Source organism: Dermochelys coriacea, chromosome 17, assembly GCF_009764565.3.
Source record: "Dermochelys coriacea isolate rDerCor1 chromosome 17, rDerCor1.pri.v4, whole genome shotgun sequence".
NCBI lineage: Eukaryota > Metazoa > Chordata > Testudines > Dermochelyidae > Dermochelys > Dermochelys coriacea.
In genome coordinates, this window is record NC_050084.1 from 23,409,547 (window position 1) to 23,421,587 (window position 12,041).

General features: G+C 43.6%; 1 protein-coding gene across 1 annotated transcript in view; it reads right to left on the reverse strand.

Annotated features, from left to right (window-relative positions):
• Positions 1 to 285: 285 nt before the first annotated feature.
• RNF43 (ring finger protein 43) overlaps positions 286 to 12,041 on the reverse strand; it is a 140,384-nt gene continuing 128,628 nt past the window's right edge. The window contains exon 9 of the mRNA XM_038375769.2: positions 286 to 2,691. Within this exon, the coding sequence (XP_038231697.1) occupies positions 2,648 to 2,691 (44 nt within the window). The 3' untranslated portion in view covers positions 286 to 2,647. The remainder of the gene's footprint in view (positions 2,692 to 12,041) is intronic.

Below are 12,041 nucleotides of genomic sequence, written 5' to 3' on the forward strand. Positions count from 1 at the left end.
AAACACCTCACGGTAGCAGCTGTGGGAAAATCTGCCCCCACATCAGGTCTCGGCCTGGTCTCTCCTACAGTAGAACATCAGAGTTACAAACTGACCAGTCATCCACACACTTCATTTGGAAGCAGAAGTACACAATCAGGCAGCAGCAGAGATAAAATAATAATAATGATGAAGCACATACAGTACAGTACTGTGTTAAACGTAAACTACTAAAAAAAAGGGAAAGCAGCATTTTCCTTCTGCTTAGTAAAGTTTCAAAGCTGTATTTTGAAATAACAACCATAATGTTTTGTTCAGAGTTACAAACATTTCAGAGTTATGAACAACCTCCATTCCCGAGGTGTTCGTATCTCTGAGGTTCTACTGTAGTTAGAAACTGGCTTCAGCCCTGAAGCACGGGCAGGGGGACTAATATTCCTTCCAGCATTTTTCATTAGCATGGGAACTCTGGATATTTTTCATGTCCATATAACTGTCCAACCCCATTTTGAATCTTGCTAAATCCTTAAATGACTTTTTGTAGCAGCAAGTTCCACCGACTAATTATGCATTTTGTGAAAAAGTATTTTGTTTGATCAGTTTTGAATATCACACTTTTTAATTTCATCATATGGCCCCTTGTTCTTGTGCTGTAAGACAGGGAGAGCAGAAGATCCCGATTTCCCTTCTCCAGACCATTCATTAGTCTGATCTGTCTGCTCTCTAAGGTAACAATCCCAATCTTTCCAATCTCTTTTCACATGAGAGTTTTTCCAGTCTCTGTTCATTCTCATCAGCCTTGCCCTCTGAAACCCTCCACTTCCACAAAATCCTTTCTGAGAGGGCTGATCAGAGCTGCACCATGTCCAGGGGAAGCTGCGCCACTGAGTTCTATAATGGCATTATAATAGCTTCTGTATTATTCTCAGTGCCATTCTGTATGCATCTTGTTTGCTTTTTTGACCACAGCTGCACACTGAACTGAGGTCAAATTTAATATGCATATCTTTCTAACAAATCTGCTCTCGCTCAGTTCTAGAGTAGTGTGATTCTGGAACAGCCTTCCAAGAGGAGTAGTGGGGCCAAACAACGTCACTGGTTTTAAAATGTAGATTGATACATGTATGAATGGATTATCTGACAGGGTTGGCTGCGATAGCCGGGGACAGGATTCAAAGACCCGGAAGGTCCTTTCCAGTCCTATGTTCTGTGTTCTTATGTTCCAATAAGAAATCATGGGTTTGATACAGGACTCACTGAGTGACATTCTCCGGCTTGTGTTATACAGGAGCTCAGATTAGATAATCATAATGCTTCCTTCTGGCCTTAACACTTGTGAATCCAGGAATTCCTGGATTTCTAAGGTAAATGCAAGCAACAACAAAAAACCCTCCTCATTTTTTCCAGCCATCTGCCTCCACCCAGAAAGAAGCTAGAAAAGGACACAGCTGATTTTGAAGAATTCATTTGCAGGTCACTGAAAAGATCTTAAGATTCCAGAAATGTTAGTTGGGATGGGGCTCTCCTGAGCATTTACTGAGCATTTACTGTCCCAGATGCTTTCCCAGGGACTTCATTGTGCGTCTCACTGTGTCATGTGATGATGATGGCAATGATCACGATGAGGAAGGCAGAAGGAGGACCCATGCTGGCTAATGGATTAAGAGGATAGTCTCTCATTTCTCCGTGATTCCCATGCTTTCTAGAAAGATGCTTAGTGAGGCTTTGAAACATGCACTGTAAGTTAGCTAATCAGCACAGTTATAGGGCTGGCCTTATAACTACTTTGATAATTAAGCTAGGACTTAAGTGATGAATGAGGAATCCAATAATACTTCCAGGTAACGTAATGGATTCTGAAAAGATTCTCAGCCCCAGCTCTTTCCTGGAAATGCTAGCAAAATCTGGAATGTCCTCACTGCTCCTCCAGCTGGATCCTAGGATAGGCAAAATTACAAGTTGTGCCCACCCTGGCCTTAGCTGAAGGATAATTAATTGAAAAGTGGCAGGGACCCTCAATTCCCATTTCAGTCAGTGAAAGCATCTTGCAGGGTCAGGACCTAAGAGAGCTCCTGCAGTGTAGAAATGGAAGAGAGTATCTTGTGCTTAAGTTTAAGCTTAAATAAAAGTATTCAGGGTTAGTGAAGTACGCTGGCCTGACTTTGACCTAAGTGAGGAAATGAAAAAGGCAGGAGCTATTTGGCTATATAATGCCATCTCTCCAGCTTTTAGTCTCACAGGTCTGCCCATTTCCAAAACATTTCCAAAAGCCTCCAAACTCCAACAGGTTTGTGACCATGCCAAAATACCAGCTTATGTCTACCCAGCAGGCTCTCCAGATAACGAACACTGGACACAGGGTTGGAATGAATAAGTCCATGCCCCCAGAGTGTCTTCTGATCAGTGTGTGCTGTCTGTGCCTTAAAAGGAGAGAGCAGTGGTGGTTTTGTGTGACCACAATATGGTAATGTGGGCGGGGAGCAGGCCAGAGGGGGCATCATGGAGGTTATCAGCACATTTTGTTTCTCAGTGTGGGGCAGACTAGGACTGTTACTACACTACCTGCTCAGAGATACAGGAAATAAGTCACTGATTCCAGTTCTTGTTCGTTTCCTGAATGTTTTGTCCACTCTGGCTCTCTGTAGTATGCAGATGAGTTCATCTTTCATTAAACAGAATGTTCGTACACATCTTGGATCTCCTCCTTGGATCCTGCATTCAAAAAAGAAAATGTAAGTCACAGGTATCCCAGCCCCCAAGGCCCACCTCCAACGGGATCTTGATCCAGAGATAATACGGAGAACAACAAATGCCCCCAGGTTCCTGCCAGCATATCCTGGGGGAACCTTCCTGTCCCCACATGCATAGTCAGTCTAACCTTCCCAGGTAATGAATAGTCCAAGCTACAACTAAGGATAAAACAAAAAGTGCTCTTATAAGTACCTGGTTCACTCAGAACTTTCTGAAACCACTTACCATGGATGTGACACTTTCCAGGCTTTGCGCCAGCATCAAAGGGATTTCGGTTGTTGGTGTTTTAGGGATGCTGAGTTTGTTTTAATTTGAGTAAAATATATTCAGCCATTTTTGGATTATTAGTGATTGACAATAACAATTATTGTATACCCAGAGTGCCCCGCCCACACCCTCCATGCCCTGGGCTGTACAGCAGAGTAAACTTGACTGCAGTACAAGGAGTACACAAGTTATTTGGGTGCGGGTGCAAATGGGTGTGTTGTGTGTCAAGAATGTACTGGAGGAAGCTACATGGAAAGTTGTGTAATTGTTTCTGAGTTGACAATGAAGTCAAGCCCCAGCAGAGGCAGAGTTTGAGCATGAACTCCAGGCTTGCGTGCTCTGCTGAGGTAGTGATAGGGCCCGACAAGTGCCCGTTTCTCTCTGAATTATCCAGGCACTGCATGGTTTACATAGACATGTTTCAGCCTATGGTCCGCTCACAGACTATTTGCCAGGACTATCGCTTCAAATATTCACTATTTCTGCTGTGTGACTAGGCACATAAATCACATGGGATCATTTCTCCCCCCCCTCACTGAGTGACTCGCAAATCATAGAAGATTAGGGTTGGAAGAGACCTCAGGAGGTCTTTTAGTCCAACTCCCTGCTCAAAGCAGGACCACCACCAACTAAAAAGTCCCAGCCAGGGCTTTGTCAAGCCTGACCTTAAAAACCTCTAAGAATGGAGAGTCCACCACCTCCCTAGGTAACCCATTCCAGTGCTTCACCACCTTCCTAGTGAAATAGTGTTTCCTAATATCCAATCTAGATCATCCCACAAGGTGCTCTCACAATAGATACACAAGTATATCCAGAACAAATGCACATCTGTACGAGTCTTTACAACATTCTCCTTGCCCCAAATTTATTGAGAATGAAAGGAAACAGTTGCTTGTCTGAATGTTTGTGGAAAGTAAATACAAAAAGTTGTGAAACCTGTCACAGCAAATTCAGTGTCTACCAATACTTCATTGCTTTGGAAATGGGACCAGACAGATTAGAAATACAGGCAGAAAATAAGCAAATAAATTTAGCTTGAAAAAAGAAGCTGCTAGATTTGGGAAAATTAATCCCAAACAGTTGAAATGCAAAAGGACTGTTCTGTCTCTGCATATAGGTACTGTGACAAAGCTCTGTCCTTGCGTCCGTGGGTCCCACATTTCCTGGTGGATTTTGCTAGCTTCAGAGGCTCACTGTGACCCTCCACCTAACCCTTCTCTCTCTAGAGACAAGGGTCACAGTTTACTGAGCCATTTTCATCATAAGCCAGCGAGGGAGGTGAGGAGAAGCTATCCTCCCTTGCACAGTCTCTGTTGTCTCCCAGTCTCAGTGATTAAACAGGGGGCAAAGGTGGGGGGGGGAGCCCAGGCCCACCCTCTACTCCCGGCTCCAGCCCAAGGACCCTAATAGTATCAGCTACGATAGCTGACCTTTTAGAAACATGACATGTACAATTCCCTGGGCTACTTCCCCCACAGCAGCCCTCACTTTCTCAAGCTCCACTTCATCCTTGCCTCAGGGCCTCCTTCCTTGTGCCTGATATGGTGTGTACTACTCAGCCTCTCCAACCGCGCAACTTCCTTTCACAGCTCCTGACATGCATCCCCACCTGACTAACTGGGAGGCTTTTAACTAGTTTCAGCCAGCCCCTGATTGGCTTCAGGTGTCCCAATTAACATAGCATTCTCCCTGCCTTCCGGAAAGTTCTTAATTGGCCCCAGGTGTCTTAATTGACCTGGAGCAGCTCCCATTTCACTTAACCTGGTACCAGGGATTTGTTTAGCCTGGAGCTAATATATCTATCTCCCACCACTTTTCTATAGCCATCTGGCCTTGCCCCGTCACAGTACATAAATAGGTAATAGATAAGGTGCCAGTAGGTAGTGCTCAAAAATATGTAGCACTGTTTCTGGGTTTTACAGTACCAATAAAACCTGTTGTTAAGCACTGCAGATTGTTTCTCATGTGTAATATTTAAATGCAGTTCGCAATGTGGAGTTAAAGAGATTTTACTTGTCTAATTCTACTTTGTGGCTGACCAGAGGCCCTGAGTCACTTTGGCAATAGCCGTGAGCAACATTCCACGCCCGTCTGCAATGCCTGGGGCTGTCTGTGAAGCAAGCACTCTGCAGCCTCGTGGACAAATACTGAAGCAGCTGCAAGGCTAACTTTCTGCAGTGTCCCATTAGTGTCGTCCCAGGACAGTGAAGTGTCCACACACAGTCTACTTCACAAATAAAGGACCAGGAAATAACTGAAACACCGTAAATGCTTCTGCTTTGGTCAGAATCAAGTGATAAGCTGCGGCTATTACAAGTGATGGATGATGTAATGATCTACAAGGTAGCAGACAGTTCCAGCAAATAATCAATTTGGGGATTTTTGTAAAGGTCTTGGATTCCTTCCTGGAGAATATCACTTGGAAATCAGCCCTAAGATGAAACTGCTACATGCACCACACAGTGAAGAAAGATCTTAAATACTAGCTTGACAACTTTGTGGAGAGGGGAGTCTAAAAGAAAGTGAAATGATTGACAGACTGGACAGCAGTCCAGTAGCTATTAAAATACTAGACAAACTCTGGTATTCACCCCATACACCTCAGCGAAGCTCTAAAACACTCCCATTGTACTTTCTTAGCCACTGGAGGGATCCTGCCCAGCCTCACAATGGAGCTGTTCTGTTCAGACACCACAGATGGCTTCTGGCAGGTAAAACGTGATCAGAAAGCAGCTCTTTGACAAACATGTGGACTCCTTTAGGCAGATATAGATGGCAGGGAAGGCCATTTGGCATTTCTCTGTCTCCAGAAGAGGACCAGGGATGTCATCACAAAGTGCTAGAGGGACTCAGGGAATTGATGTAATTGCAAATGGCATATAAGGTCTTGTCTACTCAGCACCACGGTGTGGACTATGGGGGTGTGAATTGCAGTGCACACTAAAATGTTGTGCTGTAACTGCCCCATGTAGACCCTGCTGGCATGAACTAAAATGTACCTTGTTTGTATTAACATAGTCCCATTTCAAGCAGGACTATTTTGGCGGATTGGTTGTGGAGACACCCTCACAGAGGCTAATGCTGATCATGATCATATCCTGATTGCACTGTTCAGTAGAGAATTTCTAGTGAGCCTGAAACTGAATAATAAAAAGTGAGTCTGTGCCTGTCAGCTGTGCCACGTATCAGACACCTTTGAACAACAGAAAGCTGAAAACCCAACCTGAGATGCCTCAGGAAGTTTTGGAAATGGCCATCCAGAATGTTTGGATCAGAAGTAAGAGTATTTTTTTGGAGATACTTAGAAGAAAGAGAATCGACTTCATGAAAGCTTATGCTCAAATACATTTGTTAGTCTCTAAGGTGCCACAAGTACTCCTTTTCTTTTTGCAAATACAGACTAACACGGCTGCTATTCTGAAACTTGTGCAGTAACTGGAGTTCTTCGAGCTGTGTTGTTCACATATGTATTCCCCTCAAGACGTATATGCATCCTTGTGCTCTCAATTGGACATTTTTGCTAGCTGTGTCCGTTAGTCTGTGCATGTGCCCTCATCACCCTCGTACCCTGTACCAAGGGCATTAGGGGTGGAGTTGGACCAACCACCACTTCAGTCCCCTCTCTACTTCAGACCCGCAAGGTGTAATAGGATGTTGAAGCAGAAGGGAAGGCAGGAGGGTCATGGAATAGACATATGAATAACATATCCCAAAGAACTCCAGTTACTGTACAGGTAAGTAACTTCCCTTTCTTCTCAAGTGATTGTCCCTATGTATATTCCACTCGAGGTGACTTCTAAGCAATGACCTGAATAAGGAGGTGGGAGCTTGGAGTCTTAACCAAGCAGAGACCTTTACTGAAAGAAGCATCCAGTCTAGATGCCCCAAGCGGTAGCTTTACAAATGTCTGCAATGGGGGACATTTTATAAAGAAGCACCTAAAGCTGCCAGAACTCTCATGGAATGGGCCCTATTATTTGTTCATTATAATTTGACTACCTTGTAGCACAAATTGATATATTACAAAGCTCATTTCGTCAGCCTCTCTGTTGACATGGGGTTTCCCTTCATCCTTTCAGCACAGAAAACAAACAGTCATGGAGAAGACCAAAAGGGTCTGGTCCTTTGAAGATAAAATGCTAAGGCTTTTTAATGTCTTAAGTGTAACTTGGCTTCACCACAGTTAGTATGGGGGTCTGAAAAAAATATGGACACATGGATGACCTGCTTTAGATGCAACTCAGACACAGTTTTTGGAATGACCTTTGGATATGGTCTCTGCGATACCCGATCTGGACAAAAAATGCACATTGGGTCTGCCATAGGAGCACCTAGTTCACCTACCTCCTTGCAGATGTTATTGCAATGAGGAAGGAAGTTTTCATGGATATGTGCTGTAAATAGCATGTAGTCAAAGGATAAAAACAGGGACCCATAAGGCCTGATAAGACTACATTTAAACCCCAGGGGTTCCTGGATGGGGGAAATACTCTCACTTTTAAAAATCTAAAAAAGAAAAGGAGTACTTGTGGCACCTTAGAGACTAACAAATTTATTAGAGCATAAGCTTTCGTGAGTTATAGCTCACTTCATCGGATGCATCCAACGAAGTGAGCTGTAGCTCACGAAAGCTTATGCTCTAATAAATTTGTTAGTCTCTAAGGTGCCACAAGTACTCCTTTTCTTTTTGCGAATACAGACTAACACGGCTGCTACTCTGAAACCTTTTAAAAATCTGGTAGTGATAGCATGGGAAAACACAGTGTATTCCTCTACAGCTGGTTGGTGGGTACTAACAGCAGCATGGTAGTCCCTGAAAGAACTGATTGAGAGACCTGCGTTCTTCAGGAACAGTATATACTATATACTCCAAGATCAAAGGAATTTTGGCATCCAAAGTCATTAGGTGACGTTCACACCAATTAACAAATATTCTCCACTTTGAATTATTAAGTCTTTTTAGTGAAGACTTTCCTGATTAGTATGTTGTGTAGTTCAGAAGAACATTTACTTTTTCTACTTCTGACATCTATCCAAAGCCCCTGCAGTTTCATGGAAGGTGTGTAGGTTGGGATATTGGATTAGATTGTTGTTCTAAAATACTAGGTCTGGATCTAATGGTAGAAGTATTGGTGGCAACTTGAATGCCATGTAAGTTATGGGAAGCAATACTGTCTTGGCCATATTGGAACTATAAAGATAATCTTTGTTGCATCCTGCCTGACTTTCCAGAGCACCCTTGGAATCAAAGGAACTGGTGGGAATATATGTATCTGAGCATCCGAACATGAAATGAGCAATGCATCCCCTAGGGACCCCACACTGAATCCCCATATAGACTAGAAAGTTGGACATGTCTTGCCCTCATGCATTGCAAACAAGTCAACTGAGGAGAGACCCCACCTTTTGAAGATGAACTGAATCACTGAATACTTTATTTCCTGTTTGTGGTCTGTCAAGGATTTCTTGCTCAGATCTATCTGCCAGTGTGTTCTGTAATCCTGATAAATGGGTAGTTGTGACTGTATTGTGATGCTGAATGCACAAGTTCCAGTGTTGCACTGCTTCTCTGCACAGGGTTGACGACAAATCCCCTCCCTACTTGTTACACAGAGCATGGAAGTTGTATTCCCTGTCATGATCTGAATGGAACAACCCCATATGAATGGCAGGAACTCCTTGAAGGTGTTTTGGATTGTTCTGAGCTCCACAGTATTTATGTGGAGCTGAGACTCTTCAGGCATTTGCCTGCATGAAATGATGTTCCAGATGGGCTCCCTAACCCAAAGAGCAGCATCTGTAACTATCATCTCCATTGGAAGGACCTATTTGGAGGGGGGTCTTTCTACCAACTGAGTCAGAGTAGACTCTCCTGTGGGATTGCTAGGAACATAGGCAATTTGTGTTGGTTTGGAATATAGACTGACTTCAACCAGTTCTGCATACACTTTAGGTGAAGTCTTGTTTTGCATACACTTTAGGTGAAGTCTTTGTTTTCACCTTGTTAGGACACATGGCTACAAAGATGCTAGAGGCCATGTGTCCTAACAAGGTGAAACAAATGCTTGATGTTGTCTGAGGCACCTTCTGCAACTGTGCAATCAGACTGGTCATCATCTGGAAACTGAACTAAGTAGTCCATCAGGGCTCTGCTAAATTCTGTCCATTGGGATGGTACTAAGGACAGCCTTTTCTGCATTTATCTTTAGGCTCAGGGTACTGAAGAGATTAAGAATGGTCTGGATGTAATTCTGCATATCCTGATGAGACCCACCCCTCCTTGATGAGCCTGTGATCCAAATATGGGTGTACTGATATCCCCATCCTTCTCAGGCAAGCTACGACTACAGATAACAACTTTATGAAAAGTCTTGGAGCTGGGGATATGCCTGTACTGATTGTGGTTTCAACCTACCACAAACCTGAGGTACTTTCTGTGTGCAAGATGGATAGCACCATGAAAGTAGGCATTGTGAAGGATGGGAGGCACAAACCAGTCTTCTGGATCTAGAGTTGGAATGATCACTGCTACAGTCACCATCCAAACCTTATGCACTGAATGAAGGTATAGATTGTAATCGAGTTCATTGAGTAGCCAGAGGTCTGGAATGGGTCTCTGTAGCAGGGTGGTCACCCGCTTCGGCCTTAAAGGGCTTAAAACAGTGCAAGGGGGAAGCAGGCTCAGCTGTGACCACGCCCCAATCAGGGCTCAGTTGGCCCTTATAAGAGGGCAGTGGGCGGGGAGCAGATGTACTCTCTCTCTGCCTTTAGAGGGAGAAGGGCCTGGCTGCTGGGGAGCATACCTGGGTACCTACGGGAAAGCCAGAGACCTGGGGAGCTCCGACCTGGAAACCCCCCAGGCTGCAGGCCTAGTGGAAAGCCAAAAAGGGTACTGGGTTGCAGGGGGCAGCCCACAGATAGGCAGAGGCAGCAGGTCCAAACCCCCCTTGCCTGTGATGATTGGCTTATACTCTGCAGTCTGCCCCAGTGTGCAGGGGCTCAATGGTGACTGGCAGTAGCCAAAGACTGAGGCGAGGCGGGGATAGTGGGTGAGGGTTCCCCGGGGAGTGGAGACCCAGAGACTGTGGGGCTACTGCCAGGGGCAGCACCCCAGGGAAAGGGGTACCGGGGTCTGGGAGGGACACAGGGGCCAGTGGCAGCGAGACACTGGCCTGCAGAGGGCACTCCAGAGGCTGGAAGAGCTAATTCCCTGAAAGACCAGCAGGAGGTGCTGCAGGGATGAGTCCTGCCCTGTGACAATCTCCATCCTCTTTCCTTCTTGGGTATGAGGAAATATTTTTAATAGAAACCTTTCTCTCTGTAACATGCATAAACCTCTTCTATGGTTCCAAGAGTGAGGAGAGTATTGACCTCTTGGATGAGTAACCTCTTGTGAGAAGGGTCCCTGAGAATCGATGAGGGAGGTAGGTGGAGTGTAGAACTGGATCATATAACCAAACATTAGGATTTCTCGGACTCATTCCTCTGATGTTATGAGGTTCCCAGAATGATGATATGTAAAGAGAAAGTTTCCAATGGGTGTTAGGGCAAAAGATTAATAAGTTCCAAGGCCAGAAGGGACCATTGTGATCATCTAGTCTGACTTTCTGTATGACATGGGCCGGAGACCTTACCCAAAATGATTCCTAGAGCAGACCTTTGAGAAAAACCTCTAATCCTAATTTTAAAACGGTCGGTGATGGAGAATCCACCAGAACACTTGGTAAATTGTTTCAGTGGTTAATTACCTTCAGTGTCAAAAATTTATATCTTATATCGAGTCTGAATTTGTTTAGCTTCAACTACCAGCCATTGGATTATGTTTTTCTTCTAGATTGAAGAACCCATTATTAAATATGTATTCCCCATGTAGATACTTATAGATTGTAATCAAGTCAACCCTTCCTTTGTTAAACTAAAGAGATTGAGCATTTTGAGTTTATTGATAGAAGGCATGGTGTCAAATCCTTTAATCTTCTTGTGGCTCTTCTCTGAACCTCTCAAATTTATCAACATCCTTCTTGAATTGTAGGCACCAGAAGAGGATAGGGTATTCCAGCAGTCATCGCACCAGTGCAAAATAGAAATGTAAAATAACCTCTCTACTCCTACTTGGGATTCTCATCTATGCATCCCAGTGTCACATTAGCTCTTTAGACACAGCATCCCACTCTAAGCTCATGTTCAGCTGACTACCATAATCCCCAAATCTTCTTCAAAGTCATTGTTTCCCAGAATAGAGCCCCCCATCATGTAAGTGGCCTACTTTCTTTGTTCCTAGATGTATACATTTATATTTAACCATATTAAAATGCATATTGTTTACTTGTGCCCAGGTTATCAAGCTTTCCAGAACACTCTGTATCAGTGACCTGTCCTCTTCATCATTTACAATGCCCCCAATTTTTGTGTTATTGGCAAACTTTATCAATGTGTCCTCAGCAAACTTTATAAATGAGTCACCAGCAAACTTTATCAGTTTATGTTTTTTTCCAGGTCATTGATTAAAATGTTAAATAGTGTGGGGTCAAGAACTGATCCCTGCAGGACCCCCCTGGAAACATGCTGCTGGCTTTTGGTTCACCGTTTACAATTATATTTTGGGACTTGTCAGTTAGCCAGTTTTTAATCCATTTAATGTTTGCCAATTATCTGGACCTACTGATGTAAAAATATCTAACTTTGGTAGCTTCTGTGTAACATCCTCCAGAGATATTAGTGGAATGGAGAGCGTTATCAGCATCATATGATGCAACTATATCATCTGCTTTTTCTCCAAATACAACACAGAAATATTTATTGAACATTTAAGACTCTTCTGCATTATTATAGACAATCCTACCATTTCCATCTAGTAATGGACCAATACCATTGTCAGGATTCTTTTTGTTCCTAAGATATTTAAAAAACTCTTTTTAACTCTGCTGCTCATAGATTTATTTCTTCCTCTGCTTCCCTTATTAATTTTCTACACTTCCCAACTTCTGATTTATATTCATTACTATCAACATCCCCTTTCTTCCATTTGTGTGTGTGTATATATA